General features: G+C 57.8%; 1 protein-coding gene across 1 annotated transcript; it reads right to left on the minus strand.

The window, feature by feature from the left end:
- Window positions 1–624: 624 nt before the first annotated feature.
- On the minus strand, window positions 625–23,573 carry SETD1B (SET domain containing 1B, histone lysine methyltransferase). The gene is made up of 16 exons (XM_082667840.1): window positions 23,386–23,573; window positions 23,036–23,134; window positions 22,134–22,404; window positions 19,919–20,031; window positions 17,472–18,710; window positions 13,065–13,892; window positions 12,373–12,634; window positions 11,964–12,286; window positions 11,772–11,877; window positions 10,709–11,182; window positions 8,088–9,343; window positions 7,053–7,223; window positions 5,777–5,908; window positions 5,571–5,690; window positions 5,354–5,491; window positions 625–3,268 (listed from the first exon to the last, which is right to left on the minus strand). The coding sequence occupies exons 1-16, from the start codon at window positions 23,557–23,559 to the stop codon at window positions 3,095–3,097; spliced, it is 5,880 nt and encodes a 1,959-aa protein (XP_082523966.1). The 5' UTR covers window positions 23,560–23,573; the 3' UTR covers window positions 625–3,094.
- Window positions 23,574–23,861: the final 288 nt, after the last annotated feature.

Raw genomic sequence — 23,861 nt, forward strand, 5'->3', positions numbered from 1 at the left:
CAAACTCTCCGTGGGTCCCTCAGTTACCCCACCACTGGATCAGGCAGAGTTGAGACCTATGGGGCACAGAACCTGTGGAATACCCACAACACTGCATACATTTAATTCTTCTCAACTGGTGACTGTTTTATCAGCCCCCTCCTGCCTCACAGACCGGAGTGATGTCCCCTTAGTGTTAATCATTTCTGAGGAACCACCTTTCCAAGATCTTCTAGTAATAGAAATAGGATATTTGATCTTGTTTCCTTTAATTGTAGACCATTAGCAGTGTTAGATACCTAAGGCTTTAAGAAGAGTTCTAGAAGGAAAACTTGAAAGCTGTGGAAGGTCTAGTCTGACTATAACTTGTCCCAGTTCAAAGAATCCACCTACAGGCTTAGAGTTTAAGAACAGCTGGTCTTACAGTGCTGTATGTCAATTACAGCTCAATAAAAGTGGAAGAAAAATATATATAGGTTTTTAAAAAAGCAGATGGTCTGAATGTACCACACCCCACCTAGCTCCTTCCACCCCTACCCCTGACTACCGGAGCACCCGCTCCTTAGCGAGCAGGGTGTGCCCCCAACAGAAAGAAAGGAGGAGAAGAGAGAGGAGAGCAAGGGAGATGGCGTATCTGTAAGAAAAGTCAGTATATTTATGGTTTGCTTTATAAAAGTTACTATAATACAATGGTACATAGTATTGAATTCACAAAAATATGAACAAATATTTACAGCAAGACACACCCACAACGGAAACACTTCTCTTCAAAACAAGTTACGTACGATGAGAATCTATATGCACAAACATCCCTAAAACTTATGGGTTCTCTTCTTTGCTGGAGGAGGGAGGCGGCGGGGGGCAAGGACAAGAAAAAGAAAAAGCAGAAACCCCCAATTCTTCAAAAGCATTTTCATTTTTCAATGAAAATGAAGGCATTGAAAGAAAAATGAGTTGACACATTTCTGGCTATTGCAAGCCATTTCAGGGGTGGGACGGGGGGGTGGTGGTTCCTGGGGACAGGGAGGGTCCAGGCCCTTGCTCGCCTGTAGGGAAGGCTGGTTGGGCAAGGTGAGGCCAGAGTGAGGGCTGAGGCAGGACCCTGGACCCTGGTTTCCTCACATTACCCCTGCCCCACTTCTTTTACGGGAGGAGGCGACAGACTGAAGACAGCCCCTTGGGGGCTCCAGAAGTAACTTAAATCGGCCATCTCTACAAAGTACACATTTCCTCATGTGAAAAATAAATATTTCCTCAGTTGCACAATGAGGCAGAAAACCGCAAAAGGAAGAGAAGGTTGCCGCTGTGCCCAGGTCCCCCTCCGTGTCTTAATGCCACCGATTTCATGAAGATTGAAACCGGTGGGCATAGTCTCAAACAGAGAGGGCATGGGGTAAAGAAATTGAAAAAAAAAAAAAAAAAGAAAAGAAAAACACAACAAAACCACCAACGACAAAAAAAAAAGAGAAAAATAACAATTCTTTGTACAGAATTTACATGATAACAAGCTTGACACAAGCTGAGATACCAGAGGCTCCGGGCCTGCATCTGCAGGGTCGGGGCAGCCCCGCGGGGAGCTCTCCCGTCTTGGTGAGGATGACTCCTGGTCACAACAGTCACTTTCCATAAATTATTTACATGCCTTCTTTGCTTTCTGGGGTGCGGGGGACTTGCTTGTGTGTGTGTGTGTGTGTGGTTTTTTTTGGAAGTACAAAGAAATAAGCAAAAAAGTCTTCCCACATGTTTCTACAAGAAACAATGTTCCCGAAAAAAAGTCCTTTATGGCAGCCTATGTACAGAAATCTGTTCTGAACTTCAAAAACCTATTTTTTCCCCCTTTGTTTTGATTTTATACACGCACAAGAAAAAAAAAAATCCGTGGAAAGGAACTCTAAAGATGATGCCAAGGGTTAAAAAAAAACCAAAAACCTGTCAGACGTAGATCTGAGTTTTTAAATCTTTTCCAAGATTTTCCTTTCTCTGGGAGAAATAAATCTTCTCACTCTGAAAATAAATATGCTCTTGACTTCTTGGGGCGAGGGGCTTGCTGGCAGGGTGAGTCAGGCTACAGGCTGGGGGCGAGCGGGTGAAGCTTATAAGCAAACAAAAATACGCCACACGCGCATTCGGTCAGGCATTCGGTCAGACACCCGTAGTGGCGGGACTCAGGACCCGCCTGCCCTGGTGGGAGGTGCTTCTCTCCCCTGGGGGTGAAGGTGAGGGCAGGAGAGGGTAAGTAAACACAACCCTTCCAGCTCCCCCCAGCCCCCGCCCCCCCCCGCTGGCATTCGAATGAGAAAGTAAACACTGAACCCAAGATTTGGGGGGTGGAGGGGTGTGGGGTGGCAGGGAGAGCCCCAGGGGAAATTCCTGCCTGGGACCAGCGTGGCTCCACCAGGGTCTGCTGGGGGAGGGGGGAAGGTACCCCCAGGCTGCTGGGGAAGGAACAGACTGGAGGGGGGTCGGAAAGAGGGGGGTCTTCTCACTGAGTCCGCCGCCGGCAGAGAGCGGGCCTTCCGTAGTGTTCTGAGGTCAAAGCCGCCTGGCCCGACCCCCCTCCTCTGCAGCACCTGGCCCGGCGCCCGGGCCCGGAGGGTTCCAGAACGTGGACCGACACACCATCAAACCACGCAGCCCCTTCCTGGGGTCCCCACTCTCTGATTCTGCCTTCACATTTCAATGGTTAAAGCGTCTTTTCTCATGAAGAAGAAGAAAAGAATGAGAAGATGAAAACAACGTAGCAGCATTCATGGGAAGAGGCTGACCGGGAAGGGAAGGCTGGACAGAGAAGACAGAGAGAAAGAGGTGGAGGAAGGGGAGACGCCGGGGAGGTAGGGGGGTGGGGGGAGACATTTACACCGGAAACCAAAGTCCCGAAAGGAGCATTTCTTTAAAAAAATGAAAGAGACATGGGCTGAGAGACAGAGAAGCCCTTTCCCACTGAGGGGCCGGAGCTGCGGTGGGTCCTGGGGGTAGTGTTGGGGGCGCCAGGCCCTGGCACGGCTGCTGGGTAGAGGGACAGCACCTGAAATGGGGGTGGGAGGTGGGGTCTGGCCCCGGGGCCAGGGGTCCACGCTCGGGCGCCGGGGGCGGCTGACATCCCCAGGCACCGGGCCTAGTTGAGGGTCCCCCGGCAGTTCTCGGAGCCGCAGAGGCAGGGGATCTTGACGTCCTCGATGGGGAACTTGTAGTCGTAGGTGATCTCCTCGTTGACATTGATGTGCTGCTTCGAGTAGATGACGATCTTCTTCTGCGACTCCACGGTGATGACCTTGGCGTAGCAGTTGGGCTGTGGGTGGGATGTGGGGGGGAGGGTGAGCCGACCCACCTGGGACCCCACCCGGGCCCTCCCTGACCGCAGTCCCCCAAACCCGACCGAGCCCCGTGCTCAAGGCCTGATGTACTGGCCGCATGACCCCACTGCCCACTGGCCACCTGCCCTAGGCCTCGGCTCCCCCATCTGGCGGACCAGGGCCCCGTCTCTGATATTAAATAAGAATAATGATTGTCATAATAATAAATTTTGCAGGGAAATATCCAATTTACTTTTATACCGCAGGTGATCCCCAAATTTATGTTTCTAGCCCAGGCCCTACTTCTGAGCTCTAGAGAAGGGGTCAGCAAACTCCGGCCCCCAGCTGCCTGTTCTTGAAAATAAAGTTTTATTGGCACACGCTCATTCACTACATATTGCCTATGGCTACCTTTGTTACAATGGCAGTTAAGTAGTTGCTATGAGATGGTCTGGGCCACACGGCCAAAAATACTTACTACCTGGTCCTTTACAGAAAAGGTTTGCCTGCCTGCACTCCAGGCCCCCAGATCCAACTAGCTGCTCCATATCCACCTTTTGGCAGCTCAAGGAGACAACTTTGAGTCAGTAAACTCAGACCTAGGGAGCGGCCATTCCACGCACCCAGTCCCCCAAGCATCTGCCCCCCGCCTCCCCTCTAGCAGTGCTGGATCCAGCCCACCACGCCCAGCGGCTTCTGCCTCAAAGGGCCTCTTGATTCTGTCATCACTTGCCTGGACTGCAGCGGCTCCCGCTGCCTCTCTGAACTCGGAATAACTCCTGACCCAGCTGCCAGGGAAATGTTTCCAAAGGGACAGCAAATCCCGTCACCCCAGGGCAATAGCCGGCCTCGGCTTTTAGAGAAAGTTCTCAGCTCTGCTTACAAGGCTGAGTGACCCAGCCACCACCAACCCCGCCAACCTCATCCTCTCACCCTGCCCTCTGCCCCCTACCTCATCTCACTGCCCCTCAAACAGGTGTTCTCCCTCCCTGCCCCAGGCCTCACCTCACTCACTCATTACTGCACCCGGGTAATTCCCTCTTACCCCTCAGCTCTCACAGGAGACGCACAGCGAAGTCCCTACGGGCCCCAGGGTATGATCAAGTCACAGTCATGCGAGCTGGCACGTACTGAGCGCCCGCTGTATCTGCACAGAAGGCCTGCCCTCGGTAACCCGCTTGGTCCTCCCAACACCCCACGAGGAGGGACTGTTATCATCCCAGTTTTACAGATTAGGAAACTGAAGCACCGAGACATGAAGTGACCTGCCTACAGTCGCTCACTAAGTAGCAATGCCAAGACCTGAACCTACAGCCAGGGGTGCCTGTCCTCCATTTGAAGCTCCCCGTGCTTATATTCACGAGAGGACCACCCTTGTTATCAACGCCCACCTCCACACCCAGACCTGTGCCATGTCAGCCGTCAGTAGCCGAGTGTGACTCTTTAAGTTAAATTAAACACTCAGTTTTGGGGGCTTCCCTGGTGGCGCAGTGGTTGAGAGTCTGCCTGCCGATGCAGGGGACACGGGTTCGTGCCCCACTCCGGGAGGATCCCACATGCCGGGGAGCGGCTGGGCCCGTGAGCCATGGCCGGCTGGGCCTGCGCGTCCGGAGCCTGTGCTCCGCAACGGGAGAGGCCACAGCAGTGAGAGGCCCGCGTACCGCAAAAAAAAACACTCAGTTTTTTAGCCACACTAGCCACGTTTCAAGCGCTCAACACCACACGTGTATATCAGTGGACAGCAAGGATGCAGAGCACTTCCGTCACTGTCGAAAGTTCTACTGGCCAGCAATGCCCCAGAGGCATCGAAAACGCCCAGCACGGAGAAGGAACTCTGTTAATACCAGCTGTATGGACCATGTCACGAGCACCTCTGGTCTCATTATGCGCATTTTGCAGATGAGAAAACTGAAGCTCAGAGGAGAATGGCTCCTTGGATAAGGCCTCACACCTCCACCTCCCTCCCCGCTATCCTTGTGGGCCCCGAGCTCGGGAAGGAGGCCGCGCCGGTTCCTGTGCCCTCCGGTTGCGGGTCCTCCTGGCACAGCAGCAGGGGCGGCTGCCCCGAGCCGGGCACTCACGTTGCAGCTGTGGTTGATGAAACGCGCGAAGTTGCCGCACTTGGTGGCGTCGATGATGGTGTCGTGGTCCACCCGGAACATGTAGCTGCTACCGATGCCCTCGTCCTCGTAACGTTTCTCCCGCATGTCCGCAATCACCTGGCCAGGAAGAGGCCTCAGTCTGGGCGGGGCTGGCCGCAGCCCCACCCCGACACCTGTCCTGGCCGGCAGCGCTTACCTGGCGGATGTTCTGGCCCACGTACTCGATGACCATCTCGTCGGCTGCGATGGGCTCCATGGCGAACAGGCCCCAGTCGTGAATGTGACTCTTGCAGAATTTGAGCTTTTTCTTCCGGAACTGGGGGAGGGAAGGGGATGGGGGTGAGAGCCCTGGTTCCGGATTCTGTGGCCGCCCCGGCCGCCCCAGGTGGGGCCCAGCCTCACCTTGAGCTGGTTGAACTTGAGCAGGTCACTGTCACAGCTGCCAGTGAAGGAGGACAACAGGCGGCGCTGCTCGGAACGCCGCTCCGAGCCGGCCCGTGTGGAGGCGTGAGGCTGCGCTGGGATGCTCATGCCCTGTGAGGATGGGTACAAGGATGGGGACGGCGGGTGACGGATCAGAGAGGGGCGCGGCCGCCTGGGGGAGCTGGCCACAGGGAACCCGCATCCCCGTCTCATCCTTGGCAACCCCACCGTGAGCTCTGTGGCCCTAGCTTCCCAGCTTCCTTGCTCCGAGCTTCCTAATAGCCACCTCTCCTCTACGGGGTCCTTCCCGTCGGAATCTGAACGTGATCAAGTTCCTCTAATCTTAAACAAGACGACGCAGCGTTCTCTTCACTCTTGCTGTCGTTTCCCTTCTCAGCTAGATTTGAAAGCATCTCCGCTTTTTGGACAGAGATGGTGGGTGTCTGTCTACCTAACACCCCGTGGCTTCATTCAAAATCACGGTTCTTCCCAGCAGCCTCGCATCCCTTCCCTCTCTTGGCCTCCCTCTTCCTCTGTCCCCACCATTGACACCTGGAGCTTCACTCCCCTCCAGATGTTCTCCCGGGTCGGCTCACCCCTGCTGTGGCCTTTGGCTAACATTTCCATCCTCATGATGCCCAAATTTAGGTCCCCAGACCAGACGTCCCTCTCCCAAGCTCTCTACTGTACCCATATATCTAACCGTCCGCCAGACCTCACGACCTGGATGTTCCACAAACCTCGAAACTCAAACCATCCCAAAGTGGGGGTCCCACCTTCCTTCTCACCTCAGTGCTTGGCATCCAGCTACGCAGTCCCCAAGGCTGGACCCAGCAGCGTCCCACCCCATTCTGCCTCCTGTAACCAGTCAGGCCCCCCAGTCCCATCCATCTGACCTTCTAATGTTCGAATATTCCTGAGAGTCTTTCAAATGCATCTTCTTTTTCCCACACGGCCCCCCATGTCCAACCTACCCAATTTATTTCCTTAATTTCAAGAAGAATGAAGGAAACTTCTGGAAATGCAACTCAACTCTGTTCGTATCCCTGATTAAAACCCTTCGGAGGCTCTCCCCTACCCGCCCCTCACCTCACCTCTCACACTTGAGCACCCAGGGGAGTGGCACGCTTCGTGCTCCATGCACCGGCCCCTCTGGCTCCACAACCGCTCCCGGTGCCTGACACCCCCTCCAGGAGGGCCCCACCCTCTGCGCAGCCCGGGAGGCTCCGGGGTGTCCAGGCCCCGATGGCCGTACCTGGGTGTCCGTGGGGGGCTCGTCGGTGCTGGCGCGGCTGCTGTTGAGGTATCTGAGCTTGTCCTTCTTGTCGATGGTGTAGAAGCCCTCACTGCGGGCGCAGCCTGTCACGTGCTCCCGGATGCCGTCGTCCCGTTTCTTCTTCTTAGCTGAAGAGAGGCTGGTGGGTGGGTGTGGGTCAAGGGCCACATGGACATTCTCGGAGAGCCCCTCCCAGTCCTGCCTGGAGACCCGCCCTCCCGGGCCTGGCCTCTCCACCCTCAGACCCATCTGCAGGAGGCCGAGGACGCCCAGCTCCACAGCCCACACCTACACCACTTCCCTGCACCTGCCCACTGGCCAACTCCACCGTGGTCAGAACTCTGACAGGTACCCAGCTGCATGGCCTTGGGTGTTTTTTTTTTTTTAAAACCACCCTCTGCCTCAGTTTCCCCATATGCAAATTGGGGATGACGATGCCCCGTGGAATGACTACAGATGCTTAGGCTGCTTAGCAGAGTTCCTGACACAGAGTAAATAAACTCAATAAACTCATTTGGTACAACAGGGATAAAAGCAGCGCCAACTTCATAGGGTTGTGGTAACAACCGACTGTGGCGTGGCATCGTGGCTGAGAACGCAGATTCTGGAGCCACATTTGCCTGGGTTCAAATCTCTACTCTGCTACTTCATAGCTGTGTGACTTCGGGCAGGTAACTTAACCTCTCTGAGCCTCGGCTTCTTCAGATGTAAAATGGGAATAATAGCAGCCCCTACCTCACTAGGCTGTTGGGAAGATTAAATTAGGCGATGAGAGGGAGCCAGGGAGAGTGAACCTTCTGTCAGCCCCTGCTTCTGTCATGTTGTACAATCACATTGTTACATTTAGCCCCCAGACCTGCCAATTCTGGCACAGAGGGCAGTGTTTAAAAGTGCCAGTGATGACTCTGTACAGAGCCTGGCACGGTGCCGGCATAGACACTGCTCCGTAAGTGACAGTGATGTGCGCTATCCTGGGAGGTGCAGCCCCCCCACCCTGCCTGGCAGGATATAGGGATGGTAGACCCAGAGCGTGTCATTGAGCCAGTCCATGCCGTTGTCCTGCTGCAGCAGACGCTCGTAGGTGACACACAGGAAGCGGATGTCCTCCTCGTCGATGCCGCCATTCCAAATGTCATACAGGATGGTCATCTCCTCAAATTCTGAGCGGGGCCGAAAGAGGGGCTGCGGCGGTGAGAGCTCGGGGGAGGCTGAGGCCACCAGGTCCTCGTGGCGCTTCTTCGGTGGCCGGCGCCAGGGCCCCCGCACCTTGGCCAGGTCCATGAACTCCTCGGCGACCTCGTCGCGCCCACGGGGACCCGAAGGGATGGCCTCAGAGGGCCACTGGTTCTCTAGCTCCTTAAAGGGCAGCTTGGTGGGCTCAACAGGTGGCGGAGGTGGGGGCGGAGGAGGCTGGGGGGGCAAGGGTGGGGGGGGAGCCGGGATCCCCGCGTTCCGGAAGTCCAGGGTCACGGTCCGGGGGTCGTGGGTGCTGGGGAAGACAGGGGTCTGTGGCTGGCCTGGCAGAAGCAGGAGGTCCCTGCCCAGGGGGGGCCCTCCTGGCGCCCGGACCAAGGGCCCATCCAAGGAGAGCACAGCCGGCGGGGATCGCCGGGGCCGGCCCGGCTTCCTCTTGATGGGGGGTGGGCAGGGGGCCAGCGGAGCAGGCAGCAGGGGTGGCAGCTGGGTGGGGGCCTGAGTCTGGGCCCGCAGGACGGGTACGGGCAATGCCAAGGGCAGGGGCAAGGGCAAGGGCAGAGGGAGCGGCAGGCCTGTCTCCAAGAGCACAGGGGAGGCCAGGGGGCCAGACCGGTCATCACGCCGGCCAGCTGGGAGGGGACAGACAGGCAGGAGCAGGGGCCCACCAGGCTCAGGGAAGGTGGGTGTGAAGCTGAAGTCCCGGCCAGGTGTCCTCGGGAGGCCCCCGCTGCTCAAGCCGGGGGATGGGGATGGGTAGGAGAAGGGGCTGCCTGGCAGCTGCGGGGAGCTCAGGGGCAGGCCACTGCTGCCCCCCGACGGCAGGGGCTCCCCACTCGGTGTGGCCGGCACGGCCTCTGCGCTCTGCGACTTGGCCAAGCTGCCACAGAGGCCTGGAGTACGTGGGGGCTGGTCCTCATGGGGAGGCTCCAGAGGGACTGTTGGGAGCGGGAGGTCTGGGGTCTCGGGCTCTGGTGGTGGGCTGGGTGGCCGGGGTGGTCGAGCGGGCGGCAACGGTGGCTGCAGGGGTAAGGAGAGCAGCGCGGGGGGCGCAGGCTCCGCTTCCAGGTTGTTCTCTGCAGAGAGGTGGGCAAAAACCAGACCTTTATTATTTGATTCAGATGTCCCTCAGCGCCCTACTCATGCTGCCCTACTATGCACTTGACACGTCTCTGGGTATGCACTCATACCCTCTGGGTCCCTAGGGGTTCTGTGAGTATATGGACTGTCCTCCTCCAGCTAAGCCGCTCAAGGACCGCTCAGCACCCGGCCCAGTGTCAGGCACACAGTAGGTGTCTGATAAATGTTGGTGGAAGTAAATCAAAGATGCAGGAGACATGGTTGTAGCCCTCAACACTGTCTTTAGAACGGTGTTCCTGTGAACCGGGAACATCCCATGGACCAAAAAAATGAGCTCTATCAAATAAAATCCAACAAGTCTCTTTGCTGCAGGACTTTTCAGAGCCTTTAAGGTTTTCTCTTAGCATTTATCTCTACTGTCACAGAATACATTTTCTAACTTATCTGCTGTCATCCATCACCCTGCCCCAGAGTGTAAGCCCCAGGTATTTTTGTCTGTTTGGTCCACTGTTGTATTATCAGTTCATAAAACAGTACTGGGGACGACAATAGAGGCTCAATTAATACGTTTAACAATATTCAAAGACCTGTGGTTCTATAGCCAAATAACACAGAATTAAACAAAATACAACGGGTTTCTTTTCTCAAGGACTATTACCGGTACAAACTAACCACATGTGGCTATGTAAGTTTATACTAATGAAAATGAGACAACGTCACAAATTCTGTTCCACAGTGGCACTCTCCACCTTTCAACTGCTCTTAGCAACACGGTGTCTAGTGGCTACAGTATTGGACAGGAGAGAGAGAGAACGTTTCTATCACCGCAGAAAGTTCTATTGGACAGCACGTTTCTATCACTGCAGAAAGTTCCATTGGACAGCGTTGTTAGAGCCTTTAACATGCTTTGTGCAGCTCCACCAAGATGGTGGAGGGGGCAGCGTCCATGGCCTCTTCTCAACTGGCCCAGCACCCCGAGGCCTTCTCTGCTGCTTTCTGTCACTGAAATGACCATACACACCTGCATGCACCCACACGCCCTCTCCTGGGAGCATCTCATGGGACTAATTAATGGTCCAAGGACTAAACCCCAGGGAAATACTGACAGAGGAATGGTGACAGCAGCAGACCCCTCTGGGATCTAACAGGTGCCAGGCTCCATGCTGGCACGTCATAAGTCATCTCACTCTGTCCTCCCATATGACCTCATAGGGGAAGCACAACACACGGATCCCATTTTACAGATGAGGAAACTGACTAGTTAAGGTGAAGTGATTAGTATAAAGGAGGCTGGGCTCACTCTCACGGTGAGGACATCCTGCTTCCATGCCCACCGCCCTCCCAGGGGCTGCAAGTGTTACCTGGGGTGGGCTCCGGGGATGGCAGGGGCCGGGCCTCCATCTCTCCAGCAGGGGGCTCTGGAGACAGCAACCTGGCCCCTTCCTGGTTCAGGCCTGGCTCGTCGGGGGGCTCCTTGCAGCCAGCCAGCTCCTCGACACCCACAGGCAAGGGAGGCTCTTCCAGCATCGGGGTCCGCGCCTCGGAGGCTTCGTCCTCAGCCTCGATGTCCACCTCCTCTTCTGGGACCAGCGACTCCGTCACGGGTGCTCCTGTGGCCACATCCTCAAAGTCCTTGTCAGGGGCAGTGGGAGCCACGCTTTCTTCTGCAGCTGCCTCCTCCCCTTCCGCCTCATCTTCCTCCCCTGCTGCCAGTTCTTCTTCATCTTCGGAAGGTGATGAGGAGGACCCGGAGCTTGATTCGAAGTCAGAAGACTCAGAGCTCTCACTGGAGGACTCAGCTCCAGCCTTGGAGGTGGCGATGCTCACTGTCTCCTCTGGGCGGGGGACACAGGCAGGGGCGCTGTCATTATCTGCTGTGCTCCAGCCAGGTACTTCACCAAACGTCTCACAACTGGCGGCACTGGGCTGAACATAGCCCTCAGGTGTGTGTGTGTGTGTGTGTGTGCGCGCGCGCGCGCATGTGTGTGTGCGCGCGTGTGTGTGTGTGCGTGTGTGCGTGCGCGCGCGTGCACGTGTCGGTACTAACTAGTCATCACGTTTTTTTAAACTGAGGTGAAATCCACATAACATAAAACTAACCGTCTTAAAGTAAACGATACAGTGGTATTCAGTATATTCACAATGTGGATAACTAGCCCTTGTCTAGAAGAAGCCCGTTCCCTTTAGCGATCACCCGTCTATCCACTGTCCCCTAACCCCAGCGACCACTAGTCTGCTTTCTGTCTCTATGGATTGACCCCTTCTGGACACTTCACGAGAAAGGAATCATAGGGCATGCCCTGTTTGTGCTTTACTGAGTTCACACTTCAAAGTCAAGAGATCTGCCCCCAGAGTATAGCTGACTATTGCACGGGCTCTGCGCTCTGCAGAGGAACCCCGGGCTGGGCCGGGAGCCCCGCTCACCTCCATCTGAGTCCCCTTCTTCCTTCTCACTCATCTCCGACAGGGCTGCGTCCTCGTCGTCATTCTCAGACTCGTCCCTGTCGTCGCTGTCTTCATCATCGTCATCCTGGGGGGGGAGGGACGGAGGAAAGGTGAGCCGAAGGGCCTCCTCCCCTGGCCCAGCACCCCAGGCCTCCCCAGCCCGAACGGTACCTTATCGGACAGGGATGAGGTCGAGGAGGAGGAGATCTGGCTCCTGGGGCCTTCCTCCTCCTCCCCCTCCCCCTCCTCCTCCGCGCTTTCTCGCTCCTCCTTGTCGGAGGCTGAGGATGAGGGCGAGGTTGTCGAGGACTCCGAGGACGAGGACGCCGACGACGATGAGGACACCGACAGCGACTCCTTCTCGTCCTCCTCCCCGCCACTGTCCAGCTCCAGGGGCCGGGCTGGCCGCCGCCGCACACCCACGCCCTTGGGGTCCCGCTTGGCGAGCTCACAGGGGGCATCCGCCATGTCGCGGTCCCGCTCCCGCTCAGACTCTGTGGGGAAGGAGGGCTGTCAGAGCTGGGCCAGGGGCGCGGGAGAGGAGGAGACCCCAGCACCCGGCGAGCGGAGGGGCGCAAACCTTCATCCTCCTCATCCACGGAGGCTGAGGGTCGCAACCGCTTCTGGTCGCCAGACGAGGCGGTGTCCGGCGGCTCTTTCCTCTTGACCTTGAAGGAGGGCAGGCGGATGGCCCCGCGCAGCCCAATGCTCAGGCCCAGGCCCTCGTAGCCCAGGCCCTCGCCTTTGCCCCACGACTCCAGCAGGCAGGAGGCGATGCGGTCCTTGGGCTTCGGCCTGTCTTCGTCCTTGTGCTCACCGGACTTCACCGGGGTCAGCGAGGCCTGGGGTGCAAGAGAGGAGGGGGAGGTGACCATGGTTACGGCGCTGCCACCAGCCCTGTCCCCTGAGCAGCCTGCCGTCCTCTCAACAGTGACAGCCACGTGGTAACTGGGCACTTCCTTTCCTGGAACCTACCTCATTTTGTGCCGACTACTCAGGACGCCCCCAGGGCCCCACTCTGCCTCCCTGACCCTCGGCTTCCTCACCTGCAAAGCGGCTACTACAGCTGCCCGCACCGGAGCAGGGACCCTCGCGCTTTGGAGGTTGGAACCCAAAAGGAACGCATTGTAAGTACACACCTGTGTCATCGACACACTGCTTTCACAAAATAACACTCACACTATTCTGCTTTGGGGGTCTGGGTGGCGGTGTTTCCAGTACGTGCCTGGGGAGGAGAGAGGCTGCCTGGCCGGGTCTCTGCCGCCCACCCACCTTGGCCATCCGCTCCTTCTTGTCCCACCACTCGTCGAAGGCCCGGAAGGCCACCACCTCCACCATCTTGCGGTTCAGGTCCCGCTTCATGATGGCCTTGAGCTCTTTGAGCACCACCAGCAGGACACCGTCCACCGTGGCCTTGTGCGGGTCCTCCTGGCGTGGCACATAGCCTGGTGGTGGCACTGATGGGTCAAACTTGGGCAGGGGTGGCCAGGGCTGCCCGCGGCCGGGGCCAGTGTTGCTAAGGGAGAAGGGGCCCCGGTAGGGCGGCAGGTTGACGAACTGCAGCCCAGCGGAGGCGGCTGCGGCTGCGGCGGCCATGAAGGGCGGGTAGGGGCAAGCGCCCTGGCCCGTCATCAGACGGCTCAGCATTTGCGTCTGCATCTGGAAGGACATGGGCATGCCGCCCCACTGGCCGCCCAGCACATGGCTCATGTCCACCTGCATCACGGGAAACAGCCCCGGTGGGAAGGGCGGCAACGGCGGCAGAATGGGCGGGGGTGGGACACCGGGCGGTGGTGCTGGCAGCGGTGGTGGGGGCACTGTCACAGCGGGGTGGGCTGGGGGCGGTGGGGGCGGTGGCGGGGGCAGAGGAGGGGGCATGGGGAAGCCAGGCTGGGGCGGGGGGGGCGGCGGGGGCGGGGGCAGTGGTGGGAAGCCAGGAGGCGGGGGCAACGGCAAGGTCGGGGCCAGCACAGAGGGAGCTGCCACAGCCCCCGTCCCGGGGGTCACCACCATGGGCTTGGGGCAGTCAGCGCTGGTGATGGGGGCCAAGGGCATCTCATCATCTGAGATCTCCATGTCCTCCCCCGAGGACTGCTGCCCCTGCAGGGAGAGCAAGGAGAGAGAGGTGAGGGTGAGCCCGGGTGGCCCAGCAGGCTCCCAGATCCCCCTGCTGAACACCCGCAGGTCAGAGAAGAAGCCTTCTACAAGACAGAGAGAGCAACGTGGCTTCCGCAGCTCTGATCCTGGTCCCCTCCCTTGCCAGCCACGTGGCCTCAAGCAAGTCGTTTAATCTCTCTAAGCCTCAGTCTCCCCATCTGCATGATGAGCACCACAGTACCTGCCTCACGGGGTTATCATGCAGATTCACTCATTCATTCATTCAACAAACATTTGCTCAGCACCTGCTGTGTAGCAGGCACTGTTCCAGGTGCTAGGAACACAGTGGTGAACAAGACAGACGAAATTACTGCTGTCTTGGAGCTGAACTTCTGGAGGGACAAGGCAAAGGATAACTAGGAGGAATGTGAAATATATAGTTCTTCATGGAGAAAAAGAAAGCTGGGAAGGGGAGTGAGGTGTGAAGAGGGTAAAAGATTGTTTCAATTTGAGAGACTCTGTTTCAATTTGCATTCAGAGAAGATAATACTAATAGTTGAAACTTCTCTAGCCTTTTCTACAGGCCAGGCACCTTTCTAAGCACTTTACGTACCTTAACTCAGTTAATCCTCAGAACAACCCTGTAAAGTAGGTCTGTTATCACCAGTTTTAGTGATGAGGAAGTTGGAACACTTGAGAGCTTAAGTAACTTGCCCAGGCCACACAACCACTAAGAGATGGAGCCCGGATTTGAACCAGGAAGTGGCTCACTAGCCTTTGTTCCCAGTTGGCCTGTAGTCTTCACTGTGGCAGAGAGGGCCTGGCAGAGAAGGTGACACGAGCAGCGGGGGCGTTTAGCAGTAGTGAGGGTGCACGAATAGGAGGTATGTCTTTACGTTTTTCCTTAGTTACTCTTTTCATATAGTCTTAGTACGGGCCGCGGTGGGGCTGAGTGTTGTCAGCACATAATATCTCGTATTTCTCATCCGCACCCTAACCTCACAACGTAGGGCTCTAGTCCAATCCCTTTTGACAGGTGAGGAAACACACTCAGAGAGCTATACATAAATCACTGGCCCAAGAGGCCCAGCCAGTCAGAAAGCGGGCTGGGATGCGAGCCCAGGGTGCCTGCTGAGCGAGGCGTCAGGGGGTTGTTGTGGGAATCCAGGACCGTGGCACCACGTGAATGGGAGGAGTCGAGCATGACCTGGCTGTGAAACGGGAAAGGACTTCTTTTCATTCAGACATGGGGCTTTGGGGAGGTGGATGCAGAGGCCTGGAACTGGAGGGGGGCACGGGGTCCACAAGGTAGAAGTGGAGCAAGAAGGCAAAGCAGGGGTAGGGCGAGGAGGGATGGGCTACCCCCAGGCTCTTGTGTCAGGACCCAAGGCGAGAAGGGGGCTCAGGCCCTGGCCTGGATGAACGTGGCTGGGAAGACAGAGCCTTTGTAGGTTGCCAGGGAGTGCATTTGAAGGCTGAGGGGGCAGGGTCTGTGCAGGCTGTAAGGTCAGAGGTCAGACGTACAGGTGAGGGAGGCTTCAAAGGGAAATGGGGGGCGGGGGAGAGAGAAGAGGAAAAGCAAACCTAAGGCAGAAGAAAGCCCCCGCTTTTGCTCTGTCCCCTCTACAGACACACACACTCTGCCTCTCGGGGTCCCACACACATGCTGAGGGAGGCTCTGGCAGGCTCAGCCTGATACTCAGGGACAGCGCCAGATCAGTCCTGGACAGCGCCCAGCAAGGCAAGCGCAGCACGCATAGGGTTAACGCCGCCACGGCTGCCAGCCAATCACAAGGAGACCCTGATCCAGCCCAGCCCGCGGCCCTGCCCCTCCCTCCGCCCCTCCCGCGTCCGGGGGCGGGGGGGGGGGGCAGAGAACCGGCGGGAACTGGCGGCTGAATATTCGGCATCAGCTCCAGCCGTGCCTGGAGCTTCCCAGGTGGCACCTCACTTAAGCCGAGATTAGTGTGAGGCAGCTACTCTCACTATCCCATTTCACAGATGACGAAACTGAGACTCAGGCAGGGAAAGTAACTTCCCTAAGGCCACATGACCAGTAAGTGACAGGGGTGGGGCTCAAGACTTAAGGACTGGAGCCGGAACTTTTAACTATCAGCCTCTGTGAAGAAAGGGAGTGTCCCCCTGTGCTGCTCTCCCATGTGGTCAGCCTAGGCTGGGATTCCCTCGGGTTCAGGCCGGAGGAACCCGGGAGCTGCTCTCCCGACTGTCAGCAGGGGGCTCCCGAGGGCCATCTTGGAGGTTATCAGTACTCCCGGGCTTCCCTGGGCTGATGTCCCGGGGCATCCCCGACCCCAGCTCTCTGGGCCTCAGTCTCCCCTTTCCTACAGTGACACCGTGGGAAAGCTCATTCCCTCTGGCTCCTCTGGGCTTCCCGGCCCTGGATCAGCCAGTGAGCATGGTTAAATAAACATCCCCTAACCTCCGGCAGGAGAGGGAGGGAAGAAGGGAGGATGGCAGCAGGGCCAGCAGCCCCCCCACCTCTGCACACCTGTCAGCTCTCCCTGCCTGAACCCCTTAGCGCCAGAAACCACTTCCCCAGAACAGCCTGGAGGCCCCCAGGAGCCCCAGCCACCTGCAATCCCCTCCCAGGCAAGCCAAGTTCCTCTCTGTTCTTCCCTGAGGCGGCCACATCGGCCTAATCAAAGGACTCGGGGAGGAGGGACCCTCCTCCCTACCGCCCACGGGGGGCGAAGAGCTGTGTCTGAGCTCCTGCTGTTCATGCCTGCCAAGCCAGAAGGGCCAGGGCAGGTGCCTGGACCAGGAGGGGGGAGGAGCAGAGCCAAGGAAGATGACGGAATCCTCCCCCAAGGGAATGTGGCATGCAGCAGCACCCACCCCAACCCTCAGGCTGCAGTGAGACCCCAGAGGAGGATCTCTGGGTGGGCAGAGGGTGGGGGGTGGTCAACTCAGCCTGGTTCTGGCTGTGGCCCTCCCCCGGGCTAGCCCTTAACTCCTTCAGTCCTGGACGCAGGGGGAGAGGGAGGAGGAACATTTCAATGTCCTCCCTGCCCACCATGGTTTCCCATCTCTTGAGAGGGCACCAGGTTCTAGGAGACAGTGCTCCAGAGCTGCCACCTGACCTAGCTCAGCAGAACACTCTGGCTGATCCCTCTTCCCAAATCTGCCTGAGTGTCAGGACCAGTCCTGATCAGGTCCCAGCCTCCCAACAGAGAAGGAGGCCCCAAACCATCACCACAGTCCACCTCTCTGGGATCTCAGCAAACTCCAACCAAAGAAGCTCAAGTCAGAATTTATCCCCAGAAAAAGGTCTTGACTTCCCATACCTAACAAGGAGAGCAACAGATCTAGGTCATGTTTCCCTTTTCACCAAAGCTGCTAGGGAGCTCAGAGCAAACCAGCTGCTCAGTCATAGCCCCTGGTGCTTTTCGTATTCTCTTTTCATTCTCTTTTTATTTGTGATCTGTTATTTTGGCTGCCCTAGCCCTGCTGCTTCTGTGTCTTAGCTAGTTATCCGACGGGGAGAATGTTTCAAGGAGGAAAGAGGGAGCCACAAGACAGACAAAACCAATCCCAGACAGAGATGGACAGACACCATGGTACCTCATCCATCTTCTCTGAGGTGGGGGTCCTGTCTCCAGCCAGGTCCAAGGCCACCTCAGTTGTCTGACCCAGAAGACCGGTAGGGTCTGGGGGGCCTGGCTCGGGTGGGGGCCGGGGCCCCAGGCCCAGGTCAAGCTCATCATCCTCATCCGAGTCGGGCAGTGGTGTGGGACTGATGTCCTCCAGGCCGGTGCTGGATGGGCGTGAGGAGGGTGGTGTGGGGCCTCGAAAGCCAGGCTGAGAGTTAGCGCCAAAGGGGGCCAGTGGGGAGAGCTGGGAGGAGGAGGAGGAGATAGGGCTGCCCTCCATCTGCAGCTCCGTGTCTGAGTCCTGCTCCCGAAGGAAGGGCAGCTTGGTGCGCTGCTCCTTCAGCAGCATCTCGATCCGTGAGTCCAGGCTGTCGTGGGGCTTCTCGGGCCCTGCAGGCGACGACTCCAGCGTGGGCGTACCAGGACTGTCACAGGGCTCAGGGCTCCAGCCGAAGGTCGGCCGGCCGCCCAGCTCCATGCTGTTGGCATCAGGGGGCGGGGGTCCAGGTGGCGTGCCTGGCTTCTCCTTTGTCAGGGGCTCAGTGGGCGGCAGGGGCGGGGGCACAGGTACTCTCCGGAACTCCCCACTGTCACGGGCCCCAAAGGGGGTTGCGGCAGCGGGCTCCTCAGGGGGCGGGGGGAAAGGGGGTACAGGAGTCTGATATGGAGAGAAAGCCGACTTGAATGTGACTCCAGGAGCGGAGGCTGCTTGGGTAGGCGGTGGAGTGTGGGCAAACGTGGCTGAATCCTGTGGCTGGGCCTTGAATGGAGGGCCACTGCCGCCCCCACTGCTGCTGACTGCCCCGAATGGGAGGTCCACGGAGCCCCTGAAGGTGGCTGTGGCCCCTGCCACTGCGGTGACTGCAGAAGAGTTGTGGACATAATGATGCTCGTGGCGGCGGTTGTAGGCGTCCGTGAACTTGCTCTCGTGGCGCCGAGCCTTGAAGGTCACTGTGGGGTCCTGGCTGAAGAGGTAGGAGGGCGTGGGCTGGCGGCTGGAGTAGCTGGAGTCCTGCGAGAAGGGGGTGCCCAGGCGCGGCGTGAGCGGTGTGCCCTGTCCGTAGGAGTTGGGCGTGTCCAAGCGGCAGCTGGAATAAGCAGTGTCCTGGGAGAAGGGTGTCCCACCACTATTGGGGGTGACAGAGGATGAGCCAGAGCCACAGCCTGCAGACAGGCCACCATCTTTGAGGCGCTTCAGGGCATCTGACAGCTTGAGAGAGAGAGAGAGAGAGAGGTCTGAGATCACTGGGGGGAAAACATGCAATAGAATGGGACTGTTTTCCCCTCTCACTCCAGCTACCGGGGAGCTCGGAGCCAAACTGGTCACTCTAGAGCTGCAGCATAGTGAACGGAAGCAGCGGTGGCAGAGGGAAGGGGGGAGATTTAAGAGGAGTGTCTGGATGGTCCTCACCTTCTCTAATCTTGGGGTAGCCAATTATCCTCAGAGAACCTTGAGGGTTTTTCCTAATCCCTAAAGCAGAGTAAAGATAAGACCCTGACATCTTGGTGTGAACTGGGATTTCCTTCCTGCCCCAGGCTGTCAGATATCAAAGACCTTCCAGGTAGAGATAGCAGACAATGGTCTTGGAAGTGAGGGGGCGGCCAAGGGCCTTGTCCCTCCAACCTCTTGATGTTTTAGGGTTTAAATAGTGTAACACGTAGGGCTTCCCTGGTGGCACAGTGGTTGAGAGTCCGCCTGCCGATGCAGGGGACACAGGTTCGTGCCCCGGTCCGGGAGGATCCCACATGCCGTGGAGCGGCTGGGCCCGTGAGCCATGGCCGCTGAGCCTGCGCGTCCGGAGCCTGTGCTCCGCAACGGGAGAGGCCACAACAGTGAGAGGCCCGCGTACCGGAAAAGAAAAAAAAAATAGTGTAACACGTAAAGTGCCTGATAAACAGCCGACCAGCAAGTAAGCAAAGACTGTTCACTCTGGAAAAGCTGTTCCAGAGGGTGGCTGGGTTGATGCTGGGGTAGGAGCTGGGATGAGAACCTCCCCATGAGATGGTGGTCCAGGTGAGGTCCTGGGAGGCGGTGGGTGGGGAAGGAATCCATCTTGCTCTGGAAGGAGGGACTTGAACTCGGCTTTCTGGGGGCAGGGGTAGAGGGGTGCACGGGACACCAGAGACTAGGACCCTGGACACAGCAGTGTTTCAGCATTAACGTGGAAAGCACGTGGACTCTGGATCTCTGGGATGGGAATCCCAGCGTGTGCAGAGAGAGGGCTGGGGGCCGTGCCAGAGGACAGCTTTGGCAAACAGGGCTTTCAGACCCCCTGCTGGAAGCCTTGGTGGGCACAGCCAGGCTCCTTTCCTGGTGTCTGACACTGGAGATGGTGAAGTGGGGTGGGGGCCAGCCACATCAAGGGAGCTGGTGATGGGGTGGGGAGGCGGGGAAAGGACTGACAGCCATAAACCCACCTGCAGGGTCTCATTCACGATTGGAGAGACAGCATCCAGCTCGCCCACTGGGAGGGTTTGGGGTGTGTATCGGCCCGTGACCAACAGTTCGTAGAACCGCATGCGGGTTTCCCCTGTGGAAAAGGCAAGGGAGGGAGGACTCAGTGAGGCTCCAGGATGGGGCAGCCCGCACAGGTGGGCATCCTTGTAGGGCCCCTGTGCCTGGGGCCCCTGTGCCTGGGACCCCAGGCCTAGGGAAGCTAAGTAACCCTGACCAAGTTCCCACTTCTCTCTCTTTGTACCTCACTCCGGAGTCCGATCTGTTCAATGAAGCTCCTAAACTGTATGATTTTTCTGATCCTGAGATTCAGAATTTAATGCCTCGTGGCGCTGGGACTCCCCCAAATACAGAAATGCCAGCCTCAACACAAAGCCCCTTCCTGTCACCTGGGCCATGCCACCCAAAGAAAGGGGTAATCCCCATCCTCTCACCTTCCCACTTAACATCCAGGGCCTTGTAGCAAGTGAAGAGGAAACCCAGTGACACAGGAGTGACAGTTTTGTTGTTAACTCTCTCAGGTGCCTGTCAGAGTTTGTAAAATGCACTCTAGTACTGCGTTACTGTGAACTCCACAAGGTCCTCCCCCGGCCCACTGAACCACTCTGGTAACCCTCCACCCCAGCCCCACCCCCTGGCAGAGAGAGGCCTCTATAGACCAGGGGGCCAGATTATCTATATTTATAGAGCCCTCTGAGGCAGCTGCTTACATATGCAAAGGAGACGCATTCCTTGAGCTACTCTTTACCGGTCTCTTTCTTGAAATACAAACTTGGTGGCAGTCTCTAAGGGCCTTTTCTTTTTTTCTTTTTTCTTTTTTTTTGCAGAAATGAAATTTTGGTGAGGGCTGACTACTCCTTAAAATGGGCATGTGATGGGAGAGGGGCTCTACATTTGATTCTCAGGGAGAGGTCAGCCTGCAACCACCCAAGGGGTCTCCCCAACAGACTTGAGAAACTAGAGAAGGGGGGTGAAGGGCGCTGTGACTGGAACAGGAACCTGGCTTGTGCCCTGAGGAACCTCAGAATTAGGCACAGGTTTGGCAAGAGTTTATAGGATAACTGTGCCCACCCAGAAGCAGTATCCCTCCGCATCCCCAAGCAAGGTCTTAGAGACAGTCAATATGTGCTCATTATTAAAGGCGAAAAAGAAAGGATTACATTTTCCAGTCTTGGGTTTGGTGTGCCCGGGTTGCCCCTAAACCCCGTGCTCACGAAACCCTTGGAAGCCACTCACCTAAACCCTCCCATGCAGGGTCTCCCAGGGGACGTCCCAGGGGCTCTGGACCCAACAGTCCCTGCCCAGTCACAGGGCTGGCTGGGCCTCAGAGCACCGGGCACTTTCTTCTGTATTGGTACGAACTTCTCTAGAGAGGTCACAGGCAAACTTTAGGGGATGCCCTAGAGTCCTGCCAGCCCCCCAGCCAGCACGGAGGAGAAGCCTCCCAGGACCCTGAGGGTGGGAGGTATGGCTTCCCCAGCCCGGCTCTCCCAGCAGCCGCTCAGAGGCTCGGTGAGCACAGAGCGGGATTCCGCTGCTTGGGAGGTGGTGCTGTCTCTTTAAGAGAGAGGAGGGAAGACAGTGTCAACCCTAGAGCACCGGGAGCAGCCCGCCCAGCTCCAACGGGAGCATTATCAATGAAACCACACTCTGGGCCCAGATTGGTTCCCACTTCCAAGGGGAAGGGTCGGCCTGTGGGGGAGGGGCACTCCAGATCCCTGGAGGACTCTCTTTTTAGTGGAGGGACGTACTCTTTGGATATTTAAAGGCGTTCTAGTGGCTCTCCGTCAGCGCCCCCACCACAAATAAACGAACCCTGCTTTCTCTCCTAACACAGACGGCAACACTGGGGACTGCCTAAACCCAGGCCACCAGGGCTCCGCGCGGGGCCCGAGGGGGTGTCAGCGGTGGGGAAGCCTCCGGGTGGTCCCTTGGGGTTCAGTGGCCAAGGACCGGCACATTTGGTAAATTACAGCTTGTCTCCTAGCAACAGACAACACATTTGGCTCCACGTGACTCTACCCTCAGGAGGAGGCAAAAGAAAAGGTTGTAGGGGGCACCTAAGGAAGAGTGAGGGGCTCCCCAACACTGCAAGAGGGCCTCTGGGAGAGGAGGGGGTCACACTGACAGGTCCTGTGGCTCCTCCGCGATGGCTGTCCTGAGCGGGCCTCCACTCACCTTTGGTGTCCAGCTCCACGTGGATGATATTGCCCATGACCGAAGTGCTGTGCAAGTGCTGAACCGCCTCCTTGGCTCCCCTGACCGTGGCAAAGACCACTTTGGCGATGCCCAAGTGCTTCTTGGTCTTGGGATTGTACAAAATCTCCACCTCCTCCACCTCCCCATACTTCTTGCACATGTCCCTCAGGAAGTTTTCACGGATGTTATCATTCAGCTTGGCAAATGTCACCTGCTTCGGAGGCACCGGGCCCACATAGAACTCATCGATCTGGCAGGGGACGAGGGGGAAGGGAGGTTGAGAACACTGAAACCGAATGGAAAACACAAAATTCCCCACTCGCCCGCCCTTTGAAAACAATGAAAGGTAAAAAATAAAAATTTTTTTTTGGAAAAAAAAATGCACGCGGGCGGGCCCGGGAAGCGGAGGATTAAATCGTTTGGAACGTGGAAGTCCTCTGGGTTCGAAAGGAAAGGGGAAAAAGAAACAGTTTCTCTTTCCCCACCCCCTACTCTATCCTCCTCTCCCTGCTGCCAGCGCAGGGGCGACCCCTTGGGCTAGGAAGTTGTACCCCTAAAGCCACAAGGCTGGGAAGGGGGGCGGGTCCCAGGGCCGAGCCCTTGGGCTGGCAGGAGCCAGGTGGGGACCCGGAGCCCCCAGCTGGGCGGGCAGGATACTGTATCAGCGCCTTGATTACAGTTTCACCGAGTGTTATTCTGTTTACAGTAGCCGAGAGGGGACACCCCTCTCTTTGCCATCTCCCCCTCCCCGCCAAAACTTCCCAGGCCCCGGACGGCGGGAACTCAGAATCCGGCTGGGCTCGGTCAAGACTGGCGTTATTTTCGAATTCGGGGCTTGGGGAGGGGGGTCAGGGGCGCGGGGCAGGGGGGAGGGGCCCTACTTTGAATTTGGGCACCGACAGCTCCAGCTCCTTGTTTTTGGTCCAGATCCCGACGACCCGGGGATCTTCGACAATTTCCACCGGGCGGTTGCTGGACATCTGTGGGGAGGAAGCGGTGGGGGGGGACGTAATGGGTGGCCTGGTCCAACTCCCCAGGGACAGGGGCAAGCCCCCCCCCCCCCCGCCCTTCTCCAGGCACTTGTCAAACTCCAGGACTACGGACCCGGCTGACAGTTGGCCGGGTGGTCAGGAGGGGGGTCCCCGGGCCGATCGGACCCTTCCGCCCCCACCCTCCTCGCCACGGCTCGGAGGGTGGGTGCGGGCGGCGGGGAGGCGCGCCGGCTACTCACCGCCAGGCTGAAATGCTGCCCATCGTAGCGGTACAGTTTATGATGCCCCTTTTTCAAAGCCGGGTCAATCATCAACTTGTAACTTCTCCAATGGTGGTTCCTCCTCTCGCCCGAAGGGCCGGGCTGCGGCGGGGGCTGCTGGTGGTGGTGGTGGGGGGGGTGACTGTTCTCCATGCCGTTAACCCAACCTGAAAACGAGCAAGTTGTTGTCGTCTCCGCCGCGGTGGCGGCGGCGGCCGCTTCTACACACACGCGAAGGAATCAAATCGTCCAGCCCCCACCCCCTCCCACCTTACCAGCGCGCCCCAAAAGGAGCTGTCTCGCTGGCTCCCCCCAAAATAAGAATGGAGCGAGAGAATAACCCTTCCGGAGAATTAGGCGCCCGCCCGCTCGGCCACCATCTCGGGGCGGCTGCGAGGGGCTCCCGGGGGCCCTTGGTGCAGACTGGCGGGGCCCGGGGCACCCGGAGGACCCGG

The sequence above is a fragment of the Grampus griseus genome, assembly GCF_964374135.1.
Source record: "Grampus griseus genome assembly, chromosome: 12".
Taxonomy (NCBI): domain Eukaryota; kingdom Metazoa; phylum Chordata; class Mammalia; order Artiodactyla; family Delphinidae; genus Grampus; species Grampus griseus.

Coding starts and splice junctions, on each gene's coding strand:
- SETD1B (XM_082667840.1), bottom strand. CDS start 23,559: ATGGAGAACAGTCACCCCCCCCACCACCACCACCAGCAGCCCCCGCCG. Junction 23,135..23,385: donor GGCAGCATTTCAGCCTGGCG/GTGAGTAGCCGG, acceptor TCCTCCCCACAG/ATGTCCAGCAACCGCCCGGT. Junction 20,032..22,133: donor CGTGGAGCTGGACACCAAAG/GTGAGTGGAGGC, acceptor CCTTTTCCACAG/GGGAAACCCGCATGCGGTTC.